The sequence below is a fragment of the Pygocentrus nattereri genome, chromosome 5 (assembly GCF_015220715.1).
Source record: "Pygocentrus nattereri isolate fPygNat1 chromosome 5, fPygNat1.pri, whole genome shotgun sequence".
NCBI lineage: Eukaryota > Metazoa > Chordata > Actinopteri > Characiformes > Serrasalmidae > Pygocentrus > Pygocentrus nattereri.
This window is the reverse complement of record NC_051215.1, coordinates 25,909,625-25,933,153: the sequence shown is the minus strand read 5'-3', so window position 1 is coordinate 25,933,153 and position 23,529 is coordinate 25,909,625. Positions and strand designations below refer to the sequence as shown.

Below are 23,529 nucleotides of genomic sequence, written 5' to 3'. Positions count from 1 at the left end.
AACAATATTTGAACAGAAAATCAAAAGAAATAAATAAGGGTTAGCACATCCATCTTGGGTGAAAAAAGCCAAAAGGACACAGTTATTGCAAAGTTGGTGCTCACATTGTGGTGTTGAAGGTCACAACTTTTAGCCCTGCTATACTCCACAGCCAGGAGGGAATATGTGTATTCAGCATGTTGACACCTAGCTAATTCTCATGGGATATGCAGCTCTGGCCATGTTTCTGCAGAAGTGAAATGGTGTGCTCCCGGGGTCTTTTTTGAAAGTAAAAGCCTGCTAGGAGTGGCTTAAAGAGTGAAAGTCTGGAAAGGAAAGGGAATCAATTGCGACTGGTAATTTGCGTCTGCATCTTTCAAGAAACTGCATAATTAGTGGCTGGAGCAGCATTTTAGGGCTACTGCAGAACAAAGAAGGAATACACTTTTCATTGTAGCAGACATATTAATATGAATATTTTATATTCTCATGCATTCCAGCAAAAAGGCAAAATATTATGGGACTAAAAGTCAAAGCTTCACATAAATAAAGTCATAATTTTATGAGAAATTATGAGATAGACAATGTAATTCTGAGAGTAGAGCGATAATATTACTAAAACAAGGGAGAAATATTTTTTGCTATAATTGGCATTTTGACAATCTCAGTACTGACTGTGACTCTTGGCATAACAAAGAGTTCCAAAGAGGGTTGGGTTTTGATGGGAATGACAACAATTTCATTCAAATTCACACGTTCCTCTGGATTGATTCCAGGAACAGGGTGTTCCGCAGAGGGTGGAGCATCTGCGAGGCAGTGCCAAAGAGTCACATTTGGTGCCAAATGCAAACGTCAACTCTTTCATCTAGCAAGTAAGACACACTTCACAGTCTAAACCTACAGGCAAAGTTTCAGTTTAGCAGTCCCTGGTTGATGTTTCGTTTTATACATGCTGTGAAGTATACCTGGCTACATGTTGCATTGGTTCCACAGAGTTGCAAAGCACAGTTAGGCATATCTCACCACACCAGGTATGCAGATACGTCCCTGTTTGTTGTCATTGCTCAAATCCATCTGACAGCCATCTATAATTTCATACACACCTTTCTGTTGTAATTAACTGCTGAGGCAAGATGCGTTTGATGATTAGTCCTACATCACGTCAGAACGTCTGTTCAAATTTCAAACCAACATGTTTGTAATCATGGAAATTACAGAAAGTTGCTTGTTATTCAGCTGCAGATTGGACCTGATCACAAATGCTGCTTTGGTCTGGTTAACACCCAGCCAAGGCACTGTGTCTGTCAAACAGCCTCTTTAGAAGTTACTGTGGTTAATGAGATGATGTTCCAGCTCATGTCTGTTTGGAGTTTTGGAAGTGTGCTCCAGGGTTCAGAAGAAGTTGTGACTGCAGAAGCTTCTTACCCTTGCAAACAGGCAGAGGGTTGCTCCACTGGCCGTTCATACGGCACTGGGCACGTGATGTGCCGTGCAGGACGTAGCCCGTGTTGCACGTGAAGTTCACCACATCATTCAGATTAAACTCGCTGCCATTTGTCCGCCCGTTCGCTGGGTTTCCAGGGTGCCCACAGGTAATGGCTGGGGGAAAAAAAAAAAACACAAGCTAATGACATATTCTAGGATCCAGTAAGGAGCAAACTGCTCCAATCAAATGGTAATAACTGGAAAGGGAGATTTCCACAGATTTTTCATCCATGCTGTTGCTTTTCGAACAACAGGAGAATCTCCATTTGTTATTTTTACATTTTTTGATATAATTTGGAAACACCAGGTGCATCAAATAATAACTTTTTTTTACTTCCCACGAAAGTAAAGAATGTTTCCTTCTACTGAAAAGTTACCGTGAGGTTTTTTTGTTTAACAATACATAATTTCTCATCTTAAAACCAGCGAATAGCTGGTGAAGGATATTTCTTGATGCAATTTCTCCACATTGTGAGTTCTCACTTGCTATCTAGATACAATACTACCCAACCTTTGAGTGCGACTGATGAACTATTAGACATGAAACCAGTCACTGTACCTCTTTATGAATAGCCGATCACACACAACTACCAACTTAAATTATACACTTATTTTAATATAAACACCTCTTTGCTTGCCTCAGTAAATGAATATGTAATGTGTCTATAGACATGCCTCACAGAGATGTCTTCATTTCTTAGGAAATGCTTCATGATATCTTAATATGTCTTCCAAAGTGTGTCTTAATATATCCTAAGACAATGCTTACCCAAGACTGGGTAAGCATTCAGTGCTTATGCATTTGTTCTGAAGTGAGTGTCTATGTGTAAAACCTTCAAATAACATGCTAGCAAAATACTCCCTTGCACTCCTGGTTACTGTTTTGTGATTTTACTTGAAAACTGAACTTGTGCCACCTTCTCAGCCAACTGCACCACCTGGGAGCCCTCTCTCATCTCCTGAGTTTTAAGAAGTTAACATAATGGATGTGCATTAGGCCAAACCCCAGTTCCCATTATGAGCTGAATAAATCAATGTTGAAACTCAAGGTAAAGCCTAGCAATCAACTCAACACCCGCCCCTCACACACACAGGCTAAAGCCATGTCGGAAAATTTCAAGAAGAAAAAAAAAAAAAGCAAACCTTCCTTTTAAAGCAGGTTATTTTTAAACCAGTAGACACTTACGGACACAGACAGGTGCTTGCCCTGACCACCTGTGGTCCTGCTGGCAGATGCGCACCGAGGTTCCGATGAGGCGAAATCCCAGGTTGCACTGATACACCACTGTGTCTCTGTAGCTGGAGCCATCGCCGCTGATGTGGCCATTAGTAATGGGATCGGGCGAATCACAGTGGCCAGCTATAACAAAAGTGCGACAAACAACGTACAGTTACAAGGCTGTATCATTATCGCCCAGCCTAAGAAACCAAAGCATGCGTGACAAGCTAATATGAATTGAGACGGCAACCGAAAGCCATGTTAAACAGCTGCTGAGCGAGAGAGACAGCGGTCCTGCTTTCTGTTCTGCAGCAGTCAGTGGCTGACATTTTGATGAAACGCCCTCAGTACTGTTTGGTCAAGCAGCGGGTGATGCGGCTAAGGGTCAGGGAGTGCACTCTTCTAACAGCAACGTGTTTCAGTTCATCTGCCTTTGCTGCTTGTTTAAGGATTCCGGTGTGTTTATAGCCCCGCGGTATGGTGAAGCAGCAGAAGAGGGCGATGGATTATGTACTGCAGAAGGTGCATTAGATGTCTGTTTTGTCTTACGGCACAATCTAATAATAAATCGTTCAAAGCCACGATCTGCTGTTTGGAAAGCCGTTGTTTGCATCAAACTATTTGCATATTGCCACTGATTTTCAAAAGGACTAATTTTTAAATACACTGCCCTTCAAAAGTTTGGGGACACCTCAATTTCTTTACGTGCACACTTCTATTCAATCTATTCTATTCAATCTATCCAGCAGAGTCTGTTTACACAGACCTTATTCTTTTTTTTTTTTACCTCAACATAAAGCTTAAATGGTGATGGAACAAAATTTACACATTTCAGTGCATATTTAGATTTCATTAGAATGGAATTTCTAGACATTTCTTCCTGTAGGTGTAATTTGGGGTTGTTGCCCTTTTGGCTTGCTCGAATTGAGGCAGAGAACATCAGATTTCTCTTTTGGCTGTTTTTGTACTGTGCGATTGCTTGTTGGGCCTTGGAGGTTGTTGTTTTGTAGGCTGCTGGTTCTGTATTTTGTTGTATTCCAGGGGTGAGACGTTATGAGTGTCCCTGCTGAAGGCTGCTGTTGAGATAAAAAAAAAAACCCTGTTGTTCCCAGGAGAAGATGGTAGACTATGGTCTCCGAAAACTGGACAAAAAGATGTGAATATGACGATGCTGCCAGTGATTAATGTTGACTGATGATTTACTTTGTTTAGTTATCACAGTTCACTTCATTTGATTTACATGTGATCTGCATTAAAGTGTAAGCATTCTATATGTGGAGTAAGAGTAGAGAGCAGAGACTACAGTTGTTATTGAATTTTATGGTCTGCTTCAATTCTGGTTTCTGAGCCATCAGATGTTTTCATTTGAAATTCTGACAACTTTTGTTTTCAAAAGAAGAAATTCTTGTTACTTTTATATATTCATGTTTAAATTTGGTCTTATTGTGTGGGGGAAAAATCCATTTAAAAATCAATGATATAATGAATAAATCCAAAAAAGAGAAAACATCAAGGTACTGGAACCTGGTAACCGGAATGTTTAACCGAGTCCTAGAGTACCTGTACATGCCGTCTGTTTAAATATGTTACAGACTCCGAGAGATCCCTCAGGCCCCTGACCACTTCTGTCTGAGTCCCAGGGCATTCCAGGTGTTGAACTTCTTTAGTGTGCCTTTAAAAGCCTAGAGACATGCAGAACCTTGAAGTTCACTTACCCAGACATTTAGTGTCCACTCCACTCCAGAGGCCATTAGCCTGACACTCCCTCACGTGAGAACCTACTAACGTGTAGCCTGTGTTACACATGAAGATGGCTGTTGCACTGAAGGTGGTCAGGATGCCCATCTTCTTGCCATTGGGAGGTGAAGGGAGCTCCCCGCAGGAGATAACTGCAAACAACACAGCAAATCCAACATGTTACAAACGCACAGGACATTTCTTAAATTTTAGAAATTTTAGAAGGCATTAAATGTTGTTCTTGCCAACTGTGACTCCTACCTACACACAAAGAGGGGGCATGAAAGAAAAGCTGGGATTAGTGCATTTTTTACACCTTGAATTAAACAAATCCACCATCACATGGATGCATATCAGCATAAAAATGAAAATGAAATTTGTAAAATGGTAACGTATTTGTATATCTGCATTTAAATTTTCCACTCATATATGCAATGTTGAGCTCAAAATGAAGTTTCAAGTTCAGTACGGCTATTTTATTTACCATGGCTAAACGCGTATTAACAGTTTATTTGCCCAAAGATTTGGATGCTATATGAGTAGCTTTATTTAAATTATTTAAAGTATTTTTATGTATGTTTATGTTTTTTTGTGGTTATGCAATAATGGCATCAAAATGATAAGTGTAATTTATCTTATGCATTTTCACTCTCTAGTAAATGCATTTAAATTGCATTTTTAAAGAGAACACCAAGCTAGAAAGACAGTAAAATTCAGATGTAAATGGGGAAACAGTGCTGCTTATGTCTGTAATGACAAATTCTCACCTACTGCACTCCTTCCGAGCTAAAATGATTTTGAAAATGCATTCGACCCATCAATTATGCCACCAGGGCAGAGCCAGCACTCCCAGTGGTTAAGGCTGTATCTGAAACCGCAACAGCCAAACAGTTTACAACTATTCTTACATTAGCAGATGAGGTGAAGAAGAGAAATATAGCCACAAGTGATGCATAATGTCTTTACACACATTTTCATTTTGAGTGCAACATTACCAATAGAAGAAGGAGATTTAAAGGCAAACACACAAATATATGGCCATTTTACACATTACATGTTCAATTTGATACTGATATGCTTCCTCTGCCATCGAATAGAATGTTTGTGCCTGATCACAATTACTTGAGCCGATTGCAATAATATGATATCTGTGACAATTTGTGAAAATTTGTTTCATGTTTAATGTTAAAAACACTTTTCGAGGGCAGTGGTAAGTGAAGTTTGTTTATTTGATGTTTGTTAACAACTTTAGAGGCGGAGATGAGTAGTGTTTGTTTATTTGATGTTTGTCAATGACACATTTAGAGGGCAGTGGTGAGTAAAGTTTGTTTATTTGATGTTTGTTAACACTTTTAGAGGCGGAGTTGAGTAGTGTTTGTTTATTTGATGTTTATTAACAACTTTAGAGGCGGAGCTGAGTAGTGTGTTTATTTGATATTTGTTAAGGACACCTTTAGAGGGCAGTGGTGAGTAAAGTTTGTTTATTTGATGTTTTTTAACACTTTTAGAGGCGGAGATGAGTAGTGTTTGTTTATTTGATGTTTCTTAACACTTTTAGAGGTGGAGACGAGTAGTGTTTGTTTATTTGATGTTTCTTCACACTGTTAGAGGCGGAGATGAGTAGTGTTTGTTTATTTGATGTTTCTTAACACTTTTAGAGGTGGAGACGAGTAGTGTTTGTTTATTTGATGTTTCTTCACACTGTTAGAGGCGGAGGTGAGTAGTGTTTGTTTATTTGATGTTTCTTCACACTTTTAGAGGCGGAGATGAGTAGTGTTTGTTTATTTGATGTTTCTTAACACTTTTAGAGGTGGAGATGAGTAGTGTTTGTTTATTTGATGTTTCTTCACACTTTTAGAGGCTGAGATGAGTAGTGTTTGTTTATTTGATGTTTCTTAACACTTTTAGAGGCGGAGACGAGTAGTGTTTGTTTATTTGATGTTTCTTAACACTTTTAGAGGCGGAGACGAGTAGTGTTTGTTTATTTGATGTTTCTTAACACTTTTAGAGGCGGAGACGAGTAGTGTTTGTTTATTTGATGTTTCTTAACACTTTTAGAGGCGGAGACGAGTAGTGTTTGTTTATTTGATGTTTCTTCACACTTTTAGAGGCGGAGATGAGTAGTGTTTGTTTATTTGATGTTTCTTCACACTTTTAGAGGCGGAGACGAGTAGTGTTTGTTTATTTGATGTTTCTTAACACTTTTAGAGGCGGAGACGAGTAGTGTTTGTTTATTTGATGTTTCTTAACACTTTTAGAGGTGGAGACGAGTAGTGTTTGTTTATTTGATGTTTCTTAACACTTTTAGAGGCGGAGATGAGTAGTGTTTGTTTATTTGATGTTTCTTAACACTTTTAGAGGCGGAGACGAGTAGTCTTTGTTTATTTGATGTTTCTTAACACTTTTAGAGGCGGAGACGAGTAGTGTTTGTTTATTTGATGTTTCTTAACACTTTTAGAGGTGGAGACGAGTAGTGTTTGTTTATTTGATGTTTCTTCACACTTTTAGAGGCGGAGACGAGTAGTGTTTGTTTATTTGATGTTTCTTCACACTTTTAGAGGCTGAGATGAGTAGTGTTTGTTTATTTGATGTTTCTTAACACTTTTAGAGGCGGAGACGAGTAGTGTTTGTTTATTTGATGTTTCTTAACACTTTTAGAGGCGGAGATGAGTAGTGTTTGTTTATTTGATGTTTCTTCACACTTTTAGAGGCGGAGATGAGTAGTGTTTGTTTATTTGATGTTTATTAAAACTTTTAGAGGCGGAGATGAGTAGTGTTTGTTTATTTGATGTTTCTTCACACTTTTAGAGGCTGAGATGAGTAGTGTTTGTTTATTTGATGTTTCTTCACACTTTTAGAGGCTGAGATGAGTAGTGTTTGTTTATTTGATGTTTCTTCACACTTTTAGAGGTGGAGACGAGTAGTGTTTGTTTATTTGATGTTTCTTAACACTTTTAGAGGTGGAGACGAGTAGTGTTTGTTTATTTGATGTTTCTTCACACTTTTAGAGGCGGAGATGAGTAGTGTTTGTTTATTTGATATTTCTTCACACTTTTAGAGGCGGAGACGAGTAGTGTTTGTTTATTTGATGTTTCTTCACACTTTTAGAGGCAGAGACGAGTAGTGTTTGTTTATTTGATGTTTCTTCACACTTTTAGAGGCGGAGACGAGTAGTGTTTGTTTATTTGATGTTTCTTAACACTTTTAGAGGTGGAGATGAGTAGTGTTTGTTTATTTGATGTTTCTTCACGCTTTTAGAGGCGGAGATGAGTTGTGTTTGTTTATTTGATGTTTCTTCACACTTTTAGAGGCGGAGACGAGTAGTGTTTGTTTATTTGATGTTTCTTAACACTTTTAGAGGTGGAGATGAGTAGTGTTTGTTTATTTGATGTTTCTTCACACTTTTAGAGGTGGAGATGAGTAGTGTTTGTTTATTTGATGTTTCTTCACACTTTTAGAGGTGGAGATGAGTTGTGTTTGTTTATTTGATGTTTCTTCACACTTTTAGAGGCGGAGACGAGTAGTGTTTGTTTATTTGATGTTTCTTAACACTTTTAGAGGCGGAGATGAGTAGTGTTTGTTTATTTGATGTTTCTTAACACTTTTAGAGGCGGAGACGAGTAGTGTTTGTTTATTTGATGTTTCTTCACACTTTTAGAGGCGGAGATGAGTAGTGTTTGTTTATTTGATGTTTCTTCACACTTTTAGAGGCGGAGATGAGTAGTGTTTGTTTATTTGATGTTTCTTCACACTTTTAGAGGCGGAGTTGAGTAGTGTTTGTTTATTTGATGTTTATTAACAACTTTAGAGGCGGAGCTGAGTAGTGTTTGTTTATTTGATGTTTCTTAACACTTTTAGAGGCGGAGACGAGTAGTGTTTGTTTATTTGATGTTTCTTAACAATTTTAGAGGCGGAGATGAGTAGTGTTTGTTTATTTGATGTTTCTTAACACTTTTAGAGGCAGAGACGAGTAGTGTTTGTTTATTTGATGTTTCTTCACACTTTTAGAGGCGGAGATGAGTAGTGTTTGTTTATTTGATGTTTCTTAACACTTTTAGAGGCGGAGACGAGTAGTGTTTGTTTATTTGATGTTTCTTAACACTTTTAGAGGTGGAGATGAGTAGTGTTTGTTTATTTGATGTTTCTTAACACTTTTAGAGGCTGAGATGAGTAGTGTTTGTTTATTTGATGTTTCTTAACACTGTTAGAGGCGGAGATGAGTAGTGTTTGTTTATTTGATGTTTCTTAACACTTTTAGAGGCTGAGATGAGTAGTGTTTGTTTATTTGATGTTTCTTCACACTTTTAGAGGCTGAGATGAGTAGTGTTTGTTTATTTGATGTTTCTTCACACTTTTAGAGGCGGAGATGAGTTGTGTTTGTTTATTTGATGTTTCTTAACACTTTTAGAGGCGGAGACGAGTAGTGTTTGTTTATTTGATGTTTCTTAACACTTTTAGAGGCGGAGATGAGTAGTGTTTGTTTATTTGATGTTTCTTCACACTTTTAGAGGCGGAGACGAGTAGTGTTTGTTTATTTGATGTTTCTTAACACTTTTAGAGGTGGAGATGAGTAGTGTTTGTTTATTTGATGTTTCTTAACACTTTTAGAGGTGGAGATGAGTAGTGTTTGTTTATTTGATGTTTCTTAACACTTTTAGAGGCGGAGATGAGTAGTGTTTGTTTATTTGATGTTTCTTAACACTTTTAGAGGTGGAGATGAGTAGTGTTTGTTTATTTGATGTTTCTTCACACTTTTAGAGGTGGAGATGAGTAGTGTTTGTTTATTTGATGTTTCTTAACACTTTTAGAGGCGGAGATGAGTAGTGTTTGTTTATTTGATGTTTCTTCACACTTTTAGAGGCGGAGACGAGTAGTGTTTGTTTATTTGATATTTCTTCACACTTTTAGAGGCGGAGACAAGTAGTGTTTGTTTATTTGATGTTTCTTAACACTTTTAGAGGCGGAGACGAGTAGTGTTTGTTTATTTGATATTTCTTCACACTTTTAGAGGCGGAGACGAGTAGTGTTTGTTTATTTGATGTTTCTTAACACTTTTAGAGGCTGAGATGAGTAGTGTTTGTTTATTTGATGTTTCTTCACACTTTTAGAGGCTGAGATGAGTAGTGTTTGTTTATTTGATGTTTCTTAACACTTTTAGAGGTGGAGACGAGTAGTGTTTGTTTATTTGATGTTTCTTAACACTTTTAGAGGCGGAGATGAGTAGTGTTTGTTTATTTGATGTTTCTTCACACTTTTAGAGGCGGAGACGAGTAGTGTTTGTTTATTTGATGTTTCTTAACACTTTTAGAGGCGGAGATGAGTAGTGTTTGTTTATTTGATGTTTCTTCACACTTTTAGAGGTGGAGATGAGTAGTGTTTGTTTATTTGATGTTTCTTAACACTTTTAGAGGCGGAGATGAGTAGTGTTTGTTTATTTGATGTTTCTTCACACTTTTAGAGGCGGAGACGAGTAGTGTTTGTTTATTTGATATTTCTTCACACTTTTAGAGGCGGAGACAAGTAGTGTTTGTTTATTTGATGTTTCTTAACACTTTTAGAGGCGGAGATGAGTAGTGTTTGTTTATTTGATGTTTATTAACACTTTTAGAGGCGGAGATGAGTAGTGTTTGTTTATTTGATGTTTATTAACACTTTTAGAGGCGGAGATGAGTAGTGTTTGTTTATTTGATGTTTGTAAATGACAGCTTTCGAAGGCAGCAGTAAGTAATATTGGTTTATTTCATGTTAGTTAATAAAAACCTTTAGAGGGTGGCAGTGAGTATTGTTTATATATTTGTGCTTGAGCTCTGTCTGTGGTTAGTTTGGGGCTGAAATGTGATGAAAGCTAATCAGCGAACCAAGTTGTCTGTTTTTTTATGAATGGCAAAGAAAAAAAAAATAGTACAAATTTACTTCATTAGGGAAGAAGCGCTACCCCTGTAAGCATATGCTCTGCAGTCAGATCACGTTCAAGCCCAGGTGAATCAGCAGCTACTGTTCATATGAACTCCAGCTGAACTCTGCAGTGGTTAGCAGCACTCCACATCACAGTGCTCCCAATTTGAACAGTGAAACACTCACTTATATTTTTCTCAAACATTAGAGAGGGCGATCACGCACGGATCCCTCACTGGCTTGGCTTGATCAAAAAGAAGTCCAGAAGCTCAGCAACGTGCAACAGCACCGGTTTTACTGTCAAACTCATCAGAGTGGGTAAACACTTTCCAAAACTTAAGCTTTCTCTGATTAGAATATTTACATTCACTCCCTGACCCCTAATTAGATAAAACACATTCCAGCTGACGGCTTAATCATCAGAGTGCTGTTTACTCAGCCTGTCTGAGAGGATGAAACAGGAGTGTGGTCAGAGAGAGCTAGCTCGGGCGCTGCAAGCCCCCCATCTTACGCCCGCAAACCAAATCCAGGGGATTAGGCTTGGATCAGTGCAGAAATAAAGCGGGCATGGTATAGAGCAGGGCCGGATTTCCAACATATTAACCATTCTAATGAATTAGATTCATAAATACACAATGGACGGCACTCAGTAATTAGAAATGTGCTTTAAAAAAATGTCAAGAGCCTAATTAGAACCCACCAAATTAGTCGAACAATGGTATTTTCTTTTTTGTCTGGTTTTCAAATGAATTCCTCGGCTTGTGGAAGGTGGTCTGTGTGCGCTTGTTTTTTCTACAAGACTACAATGTCCTGAATGAGTAGAACAATCAGTGAAACACAGCACTAACCTGCAATTTTAGGACCAACACAACTCACTAACTAATGTCATAAAGTGCCTACAAAGCTCCACATTTAACTTTTACAACTGAAAGAGCAAAATCCTCTTTGGTTAAGGAGGTTAAGGTTAGGTTAAGGGTTGGGGGGGGGGTAAATTTCTAAATTAAACATAGTTAAGATTAATTGGATCATGTGGTTGGATCATGGAGGTGTGAAAAATATTCCTGCAAACTGAAAGTGAGTCTCCAGAAAAGAACGGAAGCTGTAATACAGGTAAATAGTGACACAAAGAATATCTCCAAAATGGTAATCTTACAAGAGAAAAAGGAAAAAGAAACAGTTTTAACTTTAAATGTTAGTAAATATTACTTAACAAAAATATATATTATTTATTATGCAATACCTTGAAATATTGAATAAAACATGTAAGACACCTTTTGACATGTAGTTTATGATATTTTAACCACTGGCACTTGCAAAAAAGTTTTGAATTAAAAAGCTACTTATCTGAGCGGAAATACAAGAAAATACGAATGACATAATTCAATAATAATTCAAATGACACAATAATACAATAAGTAACAACTTCTAGTGTCAGCCCAGTATTTTTTGTAGTTATCATTCAATACCTGGTTTGGCTAATCAATCCTTTATCAAATTAAATCAGGAGTGCTGGTGATGAACTTGTACAAATCCATACAATGGTTGAAAGCATCCATAAGAAATTTGGAATCAAACCCTTTTTCTTGTAACAAGACCTCAACTACTTTTTTGAAAATAAGAAATTATTTAAACAAGAAATTAATTAAACAATGCACATCTGTGCCTGAGACTTTCACTCACAGTATGCATAGTATGTAGGATGCATAAAAACGAATATGTGCATGTGCATCTGGGTCTTAGAGCGCCCTTCTGTGTGAGTGCAGGCTTACTCTTGCAGGTCGACTTCTCCTCCAGTCCTCCCCAGGTTGCATTGGCTAAGCACTTGATAGTCCTCCGGCCCTCCAGGTAGTAGCCAGGAGTGCAGCTTAGCATTATCTGCGCTCCCAGCTCGTTCAGCAAGCCTGAGATTAGACGCCACACCATGTGTTCCGAGAGCATGCTCTCAATGTTGGGGCACTGAACCGCTGTGGGACACAAAGCCAAGGAAGCATTACTGGAAAAAATTCCATGTGAAGTAAGGTAAGCAGGCCTGGGCCAGATAATGTAACTAAAGTATGCATCATTCTGCAGCAGCCTGATGTTCAATCTAGTTAGCTATCTTTAGATTATTTTCAAACAATGTAATTACATCCACCCATTCAGTTGCAATTTAGCTGTTTGAGTTTGAGATGTGAACAAACGGGTCTACGAAGATGAGTTTGAACGAACTAAGAACCCTTAATGTACACAATAATAGTACTCTATATAGTAATAGCATTTCCTACATACAGAAAACACACACACACACACACACACACACACACACACACACACACACACACACACACACACGTATATAAAAAGGCTGGATGCTGTTATTGTGGCTATTGGATGCATTTTGCTCTGGTTACATAACAGGCTTGCATATATTCATTTGATACACAGACCATGAATGCCATCTTTTTCATATTTTTTCTTCATATTTTGCTCTGTTCTTATCATAATAGGCAGAATTGCAATGTTCTGTGTGCCATTCAAGAAAAGATTATATTAAGGCTGAACTAGGAATTTCTGCCCTCTGCACAAAAAATACAAGTAGAATATAAATAAACATGTGGCCTTATCAAAAGTAATAAATAAATAAATAATTAAATAAATAATAATAAAAACTACTTATTGACATCACATGGCTTTTTATGTGTCATATCATAGGATTCTAAAAGAACAAAGAAGCTGCCATGACCATCAGTTGTAATGAACATCTCGGATAGTGACCTGGGGATGCATAATATGCAGCCATTATGCTGACAGCACCAGGGGCATATATTACCCCTGGATCGTTTCAGGGGCCACTGGTAATTCAGGTCAGTGCAAAGGGAGGGGGGACGACATGCCACATCATAGCATTTGCCTCGTTTGAGTACCAAACTGTGAGAAAAAAATCAAGCCATTATCGTTCATTTGGCCAATTACCTGCCCTATGCTGTTCTCAGAGGGGGGAAATGAGTCGACAGAGGGTCCTGCAATGGCTGCAATGGGCTCAATTAAGGCAGAAGACATTTGAACATGCTGTTGGCATGGAAACAGAAAAGCAGGTAGGGGCTCACGTAAGCATCGAGGAGGGTGGGCCGCATTGCTCCAGGTGCCATCCTCCAGGCAGATGGCGGACAGCAGGGCGGCGCTCTCTGCCTGGTAGCCCTTGTCACACTGGTATTGGACCTTACTGCCCACAGTGTACTGCAAGCCGTGGAAGGAGCCGTTGGCTAAATTCTCTGGAACGCCGCAGGAGATAGCTGCCGATGGAAACACAACAGTAATTATTAAGGGCGCTCCTGAGAACAAATACTTTATTTGGAAACGCACAAAAGGTTCATTTAAATATTTGTCTTATCTTTACATTCATACTCGCAACTTTCAGTCACTGCTACACTGAGAACAGACCACCACACATGTAATATCTGGTCAGCAGTGGTCCTATGATCAGAAACTGACCATTGATGAATGGTGTAGAAGGTGGTTGACAGACTGTGACAACAGAACAGTACAGTACTGTGCAAATGTCACTTTAATTTATGTAATTACTATTCAAAAAGGCCACCTGGAACAAATTGTTCATTTTCAGCCTCATGAGAAAAGCAGAAAACAAATTTAACAGAAAGTTATCATTATAATATAATGTTCAGTACTTTTTGTCCCCCCTTTGCCTTCATTACAGCTTCCATTCTTTACAATATGCTGCCTTTCAGTTTTTTAAAGAAATCTCTATGGATATTTTTCACTCTTAGAAATTGGTTGCATTTTCTGCTTCTCACAATCCAAGCAATCAAAATTATATTCAATGATTCTGTACAAGTATTTTGAGCACAGTTTATCTGATGGTGACAGTTTTGGCAGCCTACCAAGGTTTGTGTTAAAAGTATATTTTTATCATTTTTGCAACTTCAGTTTTGCAAATTTCTGTTTCTCTATGCTCTTCCTCTTACTTCAGCAGGGGGGCGTAGGGCAGGGTTTGGTGTTACATCAAGTTACAGCTAGCCAGGAGGAGAAATAATACAGACAGAGCAGCAGGAGAGTGAGCGACTCTAGGGAGAGTGAGATATGGCTGCAAGGCACCATTCTCAATCCCCACCATTCTCACAGCTCCCTTGACACAAGTGCTAAAGAGAGACTACAGATATTGAAAGATGGTGAGCGATTTGAACAATATCCATATATCACAAGATTCCTTTTTATTACTTAAAGCCTTCAGCAGAGGTTATCATACTTAACTACATTAATCTCAATGTGAATGTCTTATTACATTTTGGTATTTATGCAGTTAGTTAACATAACTAATACTAATCATGCATGTTTACAGCTCAATATTCAAAGTAGTGGTCAGAAGCAGTAATGCTCAGTACAGGAAAAAAACCCAAATATATCAGATTCATCCTATAAATCAGCAAATAACTAATAGATAATGCTGTATTATTGGTACTTAAGATTAGCTTAGTTTAAGTTAATGTTAGTCAGCTCGCTAGCTGTTAGCCATAAAGGTATACAACCATTTAATTTTACCATCTGACTGACTGCACAAACCATTCAATATTTCAATACCAGGCTCACTAATCCTGGTGGTTGCCTGGTGGTTGGCTAGGGTAGTGGTTAACACCTTTGCCTTCTACGCTGTAGACTGGAGTTCAATCCCCGACCAGGGCAAGCACCCTGCACTATACCAATAAGGGTCCTTGGGCAAGACTCCTAACACCACCTTGGCTCCTACACACCCTTTGTGATGGATAACAGTGGCATTGCTGGGATCGAAATTTGGATATCCAAAGCTAGGACCAACATTTTTATGATTAAGCCTAAAGAATCTTTTTTTTCACCCAATTTCCTCCCCAATTTTAGTTTCCAATTCCACCTGCTACTTAGGTCTCCCCCAATCACGATGTCACCAATGCCAGGAGGGTGGGGCTAGCACAGGCTTCCTCCAAGATCTGTGAAACCAGTCACCACTTCTTTTCGAACTGCTGCTCACGCAACGTCACGGGACAGCCGAACATGTTACGTGTTCTCAGTTTGAAACAGTGTATTACTTGCTTTTTAAGGCAAAATGTAATAAACACATTGTTACTATAATTATTACTTTATTTTACAGGAAATGGTTATAAAGCCAAAACCCACTTCCAACATCTCATACCCATTTGCAGTTTAAACGCACAATCGTCTGGTTTTTATCTAATCTAAATACATACAGCAGTGGCTCTGATCACCTTTAGTTGTTACAAGAAATGGCAAGCAAAGTGGAACAAGAAACACAAAGCCCAGTGCGAGCCACTTTATCTTTCCCTCTGCTTAATGGGAGTTAAATTGGGAGCATGGCTGGATCTGTAATAAAAATTAAAGACACATGCAAGCAAACAGATGTTTCCTCCGCTCAGGGAAATGCAATGGGACCAATTAAAGTGCTTTTGTGTCAGAATGGATCAAGGACCGGTCACTGTAGAGAGGACATAAAAAAAGCATGCCCCAAGCCCTGGCCTGCCCCGAGCTGACCTCTAGACTGACTGCTTGGATTGTTCCCACCATTTAAAGAAATGATTGGCCTTAATTAGCTCACATTCTGGCTGGCTTGGCGCTGCAGATGGGGCAGAGCCAAGCCTGTTCCACTTGCTTCGAGATGAGGGAAGAATATTAATGCTGTAACCTCCAGTCCTTGGTGAGGTGTCATCTAGCTCTCCATGATTACCCGTAATGAGACTCCTCGTTTGAAACGTTGGTGGGTTTCTTTTTTAGGTGAGACATTTTTGGCGGGGGACGACTGATTGAAACGTCCTAAAACAGTGAAGCCTCGGGCGCCATCTTAACAGCCTAAAAGCTTCGGATTAACAGTGTGATTGCGTAAACCAGCTTGCAGATTGCCAGCGGAGCGCTGTGGAAATCACACCAGTTGCTAACAAAAGATGACATTTTCTCACAAACATGCCAGTGCATGATTGCATGTTGATTGATGATAATAACCATCTTCAGACTCATATGGATTACAACCATGTCGGAACCAAACTAGATAATGGGAGGATCAACGCTACCATTATAACTCCTTGTAGCCAGAAAACAGCTGTGTGGGGGGAGAAGGAGGTGGAGGGGAGCATGCACTTCAACATGAGCCACATTTCCTCTCTCCAATCTCTCTAAACAGGTAATTGTCTCACATAAACTCCCTCAAACAAGCAAGCACAGATAACAGTCCCCCAAAACAATTAGCCCTGCATATATTTCAGCCAGCTCCCACCTTTATGCTAATGCACTGCCTTTTCTTGGCAACTTTCCTTGCTAATGAACACACAGAGAGGATTCTCTCTGTGGCGACAGTGGGAGGACGATGGGTAGGGAGCAAAGGAGCACAGATGGGGGGACGCAGTGGCACGCAAGGCGATGGACAAAATTAGCTGTCCAATGAACAGAGTAGAGAAGCATGAACAATGAAATTAAAGGAGGTCGAGACACATCAAACACATTCGATTACGGATCTGTCTCGCTGTGACTGAACGCTCCAAAGACACTGGGACAAAGGACGTGTTCTAAAGCGCTACTCATCAGAAAGATGTAATGGAATCAGCACGGTGACAGATACTGCCATATGCTGTGACCAAAAGTGTCCAGACACCCCTTCCAATTAGAGGAATTGTCTTTCAATCTAATCTGCCACACCTACATCATAATGTCAATTACCACATACAATGATTTTAACACATTTCTCTGCACTTAGAAAAGAACAGATAACACATTGACTCAAAAGACACTTATAATAGCAATGACTGAACAGAATCATACAAATAAACTTTTGACGTGACTACAAACACAAAACTACAGCTTTTATAGAAATAAACAAAACTACAGCCCTTAAATTTGCTGCAGTTTACACCAGCAAATTGCTGTTGAGATGAACTGAAGCACCATTTGCAAGCCATCAGCCAACATCAGTACCTGACCATCAGTAATGCTCTTGTGGATGAATGAAATCAAACTTCCACATTCAAATCTCATCGAAGCGATGAGGGGGACAGTTGCACTGGGACCGATAGTAGAAGAGAAGCCCATTACATTTTTTTTTTATTGGGCCCTTTCAGATGAGAGATGTGTAGTAGAACTAGCTGACGAGCTAGCTTACTTAGTCCCAACTACCCTACAGCATCACAATTTGACAGCTTTGCAAAACAGATATGATGGGGAGAGAAGGATGAAGGTGAGAGGGAAGAAGAGGGTATGTTCAGAATAACTAGTTCATCAAGAGAGCAACATGGCATTCTTTGACCTCCTCTACTTATCTGATCTCTCCAGCTAGCTGATGCAGCTGTAGGCTGCTCCTCTTCGTCATGAAGTATCAAATAAATCCATTGACTGAGATGATCTCTGTTACTGATTTTCAAACTCTGGCAGAAACAGTTCATTAACGCTGGCACGTCCAGCACTCGCTTACAAAGGGGGCGGGGTGGGGTGGGGGGGTGGGGTTGGATTTTACCTTGACAAAGTGGTGCTGGGGTGTCCCACTGGTACAGGCCATTGGGATGGAGTCTGCAGGTGGCATTGCGCTGCCCCACTAGCCTGTAGCCCGTGTTGCAGTAGTACTGGATCCTGCTGCCAGGTCGCTCTCTTGTCCTGTTTATCACCCCACCATTCTTGGGCATGCTGTTGACACTGCAATAAGCCGCTGTGGAGATTGGACAAAAAATGAAAACTGTGTAAACCATTATGCCTCAAAAACACAGCTGACAATAATCATTATGAGAGCTGCAAGAGCAGTTCTAAAACTTTAGTCTAAGGCCCCATTTATAGATAGTAAGGCCCAATCCCATTTCACCCCTTGCCCCTACCACTTAGCCCTTGGCCCGCTGTTTTGTGCGTTCAAGTCTAGGGTTATGGTGTCCCAATTTTTGTTGAGATGTGGGGTAGGGTGAAGTGTTAGGGCTATATGGCCCTCCAAATAGAGATTTTTCAGAGACACACTCCAAACGGAGTGTTATAATAAAACCAGCATGACGGTTGCACAAGTGACAAATGAAACCTACAAACATGGGTATTTTAACCTTTGTACTGTCTTAGTTTAATGTCTTTTCAATGCATTATGGCCGTTTTCTTTATAACAAATAAAAATAAATAAATAAATAAAAATAAACAAAACATAGTACACTAATGTCTCGGTAGCTGTTCCACCTTGAATAGTCCAGCAGTTCTGACACCTGAAGTGCCAGAATGTAACTGCTGCACCAGTTAAGGTGGAACAGGAAAATTCGAACAAAAAGCCGATGAATATCTGATTTCAGCTTCATATCACCAAAGAATTAGTGGTGGGTGATAAAACCTGTTGCATCCCCCCTCTTTGAAGGCACATGATGCCCTAAATGTAACTAAAGCCCAGTAGTGAGGAGCTGAACTTTTCCCTTCTCTGCTATCACTGTAGACAGGCTGGGTCAACTACCAAGCATTGCTAGTAGCTGTAAATTATTATTAGTTTTTTTTTAGGTTTGTCCCATTTTGTAGGGGAAGATTTTAGCCACTACCCCTTCTAACTTAGTTCCAAGAGGTTAGAATGACACTAAGGAAAACAAGGGTTAAGCATAAAAAGAAGACATTGGGATGGGGATTGGGCCCCAAGTGTCAATGTGCTCCACTCACCCCCTATTTTTTAACGACTAAACACTGCTAGGTTGGAACATACAACATCCTAGCGCCTCCACGGCCCCCAGCTGGAGAACCTCTGACCTACAAGGTAAATTTGTTGTCTATGCTGATATGACATTGTTTAATTGCACAATAAAAGTTACTGGTCATAAAAACTTTGAATGATGGTGGCAATGTGACAAAGGAAAGGGGGAAGAAACAGAGAGTAGAAAGGTCCATTTGCACAAATAATATTTATTATTATTATTTAAGCCCTAATATTGACTATTACTTCTAACATATTTTACTAATACCCAAAGCAATGTACAGCAGACACAAATAATCTGGACCACATTTAATAAGACAACACAACAAAACAAGACAGATACACAGGAGGCTATGCTCATACAGCCATGCTGTGGAGAATGTGGATAATTAAGTACTGTCAAAGCAACAGAGGCAACAACTCCAACAAAACACCTCAGAAGAAACCTGTGTTGAGAATCACACAGGTAGTACATTAGTCAGAATTATTAGGCTGAGAAAGGTGAAAAAGGGGGATTCCACAGATTTCAGTCAGTAAGATGTAAACAAAGTTATTCAGTGTGGATTGGTTTAAAATGCTTTATAGGCGAGAATTTTTAGGCCCAGGTTTCTTTACAGTGGTGGTGATAGGAACCAGGGGTAGGGTTGTCTGCAACACAAATATAGCCTTTTTTTTTACTATCCAAAACCACGAGTGAACCTACACGTGTCTTCTGAGTGTTCGGATGCAATGTTGACGATGGTAAAATTGTGATAATCCTGAAAAAATAAATTCTTTGCGGACTACAACAATATTTTAGAAATCAGACAACATATTGATACCTATTTTATTAAGGAGGTCCCTGTGAGGGAGTCTTTAGAGGCAGTACACTCTCCACATGTCTGGTTCCCATCACCACCACTGCAAACAATTCTGTCTTGTTGAGTTTCTCTAAAACAGAGGATTTCACACCACTATGAATAAAATTATTTCTATATTAATGATTTCTTGAGAAAAATCAGTGGAACTCCTCTTTGATTGCAAGAGGGGTGATGTTTATTCATTCTTGAAACAAATTTTTTGAATGTCAACAGGCTCTAAATTTAATCTGTTGCAATATTTACCAGCACTTCTTGTAATGTCATGTCTAAAATAATGTTAAGATGAGTTTTCTTAGCTCCAGTGTTAGCATTAGTCTTAGCCCTAGTGTTAGCTCACCTAAAGGGGCAGCTACAGAATTATAGAACCCTTATTGTGCTTTAAATTGGCTTATTTTCATATTTTGTCCGTTTTCAAAGTGAGTCTGTACTGTAAAGCCACCTTATTTTTGAATGAAAATCATTTGCAAATACTTCTTGTGTCAAGTGCTTCTCTCTGTGCATTTAAATGTTCTGCTTGCACTGCTGAACTTTTTAGTCTCTTAGCACAAGTTCTTACAGATGCTAACAGGTAGTCTGACGGACATAGTAACAGTAATACAATAATAGTAATATGGCAGTAATATCGCAAGAATAATAATCTTCATAAATAAAATATATGTAGTGAACCCAAGTAATTACGAGCATCTTAGCAGCCATAATAAGCAAGAAAAAGCACAACACAATCAAAGGGACAGTAAGATGGAATACAATTAATAATACACATAGGTAAACAAATTAAGAAATAAATATCGACAAAAATAAAAGTGACTATTTGTCAAGCTTTGATTCATCAGAATATAACTACAGTCGAGCGAGGCAACTTAGTCAATATGAGCAAATTCATTTCAAAATGATACAAGCTGATTTGTCTGCATGCAAAAGCAGAGGCTCTGGGGAGCTTAGAGCTAATCTCACTTCAGACAAATAAAATCAAGTGCAGCATCACACTAACTGAGCTGGAGACGTTTGTTCAGTCTTGGTAGAGAGTGTCTAGACCTCATTAAAAAAATCCCATGCAACACAGCTTTCTAATTTAGTTTAATGAAAACCCAATGGAGTGTTTAAAGAAAGGAAAGAAAAGCCCTGCGGAAAGGGCCGAGTCTTCACTCCCAGCGCCATTTTGCATGGATAAAACGAGATGGAGGTGCATTACGGCACTCTGCTCAACGCTCCTTCATTGTTCAAAGTGTTTACAAACTGTGCAGCTGCTCAGAGGCCTTCCCAAATGATTATTTGTCGGGCATGCTGAGCTTCCATGTGAGAGAAGTGGCTTCCTAGGGTAAAATCACACACTACTCACTCTTTCAAAGGAGGAGTCAGGCAACAGGGAAATGTGGAAATAAACTGGAATAATAACAGGACTTGGAACTGAACAGACAGAGACTCAGAAAGAGTGAGACAGAATGAATGTTAGTGATGCACCATGATATCCCCATCAAATCGGTATCAGAAGATACTTGCATTAAAAAAAATGGTATCGGACTGAAGTTTAGATTTGAGTGATAAGGATCGTTTGGGATGCTGCAGTGACTTATTTGCATTTTACTAATGTTACTGCATTTGCAACCCCATGAAAATGAATGGTAAGTTTCCCTGTAATGCAAACTCTTCAGCGATGAGTGACAATCTCCTTCCAACAGAGAAACTTTCTCTCAGTTGAGAATGAGCTAAGCTCCATAGCAGCAAGTGAAAATGTCTTCGGATTGCTAAACGTTCTCTTAGCTGACAACAAGTCAGCCTCTCTAACGGCCAGTAAAAATCTCCTTCTGACTGAGAAACTTTCTCTTAGCCAACAACATGCTAACCTAAGCGATAAGGGAACACGTTCCTCCAACTAAGAAACCTTTTTCTCATGTAAATAACGTAAGTAGTGGTGAGCAGTGAGCACAGCAAGCAACTGAAAATCTCATTTAGATTGAGAAACTTTCCCTCAGCTGATAATGAGCTAACCTCTACAGCAGCAAGTGAAAATGTCTTTAGACTGCAAAACTTTCTCTTGGCTGACAACAAGCATCTCTACACTCTCAGAAATAAAGGTCCTAACGGTCACTGGGGCTTTTCACTTTTCACCTGGAAAAACTTATTTAAGGTACACAGTTGGACCCTAAAACCACTGTTGTACCTTTGAGAGTATGTTTAAAAATGTACCTGTGCAGTACCTTTATTTATAACAGTATAGTGGTCAGTGAAAATCTCCTGACTGAGAACATTTTCTCTTAGCTGACAACAAGCTAATCTAAGTGGCGAGGGAACATGTCCTTCCAACTGAGAAACTTTTTCTCATCTGGCAACAAGCTAATCTATGCAGCGGTGAACAAGCATGTCTTTGTGACCGAGAAACTTTCCCCCAGCTGACAACGAGTTAACCTGCATAGCAGCAACTGAAAATCTCCTTTGGATGAAGAAATTTCCTCTCAGCTGACAATAAGCCAAACTCTATTATTATTGTTTTTATTATTATGTCCCAATGTCTATATTTTATCAATATTTGTGTATCAGCTTCAGCAGATATGTAGGTGAAAAACAACTACACCTAAAAATTTCCCATATCGGTCCGTCATGAATGTGTCTCTGTGTGTGTGTATGTGACAAACTGACAGGAGAGATGGAAGGGAGAAAGATGGAGAATAATCATAGCCACAGGGCTGTTGTCCACAATATATCAAGTTTGACCATTGGTGCAAATGTTGGTTTGAGACATGGGATGCGGCAGCTATTCATTGAAATTCATTATGGAATCTTTGACCTCCATTATGTCAGGCCCATGCAACGGCTCCCTGAAGGTATGAAACGTCTGGTCCTAGTCTAATGAGGGCTAACTTAGAAAAAGCTGACTTCCTCTTTGACCCAAATTGGATCCAAAGCAAGAGCCTTGGAGGCCAGAAGCTTAGGAAGTAATCCACCCTGACACTAAAGGCAGAAAAACAGAATTTGTCGTCCACTGCTGGTATCTTGCATTCCCTGGCTGCCCAATACCAGACTGTTCTGTTGTGCAACAAACAGAAAACACTAACGACGGGGAGCATCCCTGCAACATAACAAAGCTGCGAGACATATCTGCTTCAGAACGGCTCTCAAAATATGAAGCCATGCGGCTGTACAGACATGAAGCACAAACCTGTGTAGCGGATTTTAAACCCCCTCTTGTTGGTGGCATGGTCAGTCGACCATCTGAGATAAAGCTGGTTGGTCTTGCTTGTGAAATTCAACTGCGTCGAGTGGTTTCCGCTAAGTGCCACCAGCAAGGGGCTCTGGCCAGATGGTCCTGGGAAACAAAACAAGACAACCACAACAAAACAGAGCTGAATATTTTAGGCAAGACCTATTTTCAGTGAGACAGAGTGAAAGTTCAAGGGGGCGCTGAAGCAAAAGGTCATGAGACATGTTTACTTTTGGTGCGCAATATATCAACAGCTGATGCATTATTCTCCACAAATGGGGACATTCTGTTATTACTATTAATATCGGAATTGCATCATGTCCTAAACCAAATCAACAAGTATGGACGGCCTTAATAAAGACCGGAATGCATTCTGAACGGGTTTTGGTGAAGTAATGTTTTTCAAAGAAACAATTTAGGTTATTTGGGTGACTACTGAGTTCTAGTGTAAGCCTTGTAGCCCCAGTTCCAAACAAAATTTGGAAGG

General features: G+C 39.4%; 1 protein-coding gene across 2 annotated transcripts in view; it reads right to left on the bottom strand.

Annotated features, from left to right (window-relative positions):
- LOC108425438 (CUB and sushi domain-containing protein 1) overlaps nucleotides 1-23,529 on the bottom strand; it is a 664,112-nt gene that overhangs the window by 35,965 nt on the left and 604,618 nt on the right. For both annotated transcript variants that reach the window (XM_017694090.2, XM_017694091.2), the window contains exons 48-54: nucleotides 23,001-23,147; nucleotides 17,799-17,987; nucleotides 13,402-13,587; nucleotides 12,085-12,279; nucleotides 4,399-4,572; nucleotides 2,651-2,824; nucleotides 1,405-1,578 (exon numbers count right to left, since the gene is read on the bottom strand). In XM_017694090.2, coding sequence (XP_017549579.2) covers nucleotides 1,405-1,578; nucleotides 2,651-2,824; nucleotides 4,399-4,572; nucleotides 12,085-12,279; nucleotides 13,402-13,587; nucleotides 17,799-17,987; nucleotides 23,001-23,147 — 1,239 coding nt within the window. The remainder of the gene's footprint in view (nucleotides 1-1,404; nucleotides 1,579-2,650; nucleotides 2,825-4,398; nucleotides 4,573-12,084; nucleotides 12,280-13,401; nucleotides 13,588-17,798; nucleotides 17,988-23,000; nucleotides 23,148-23,529) is intronic.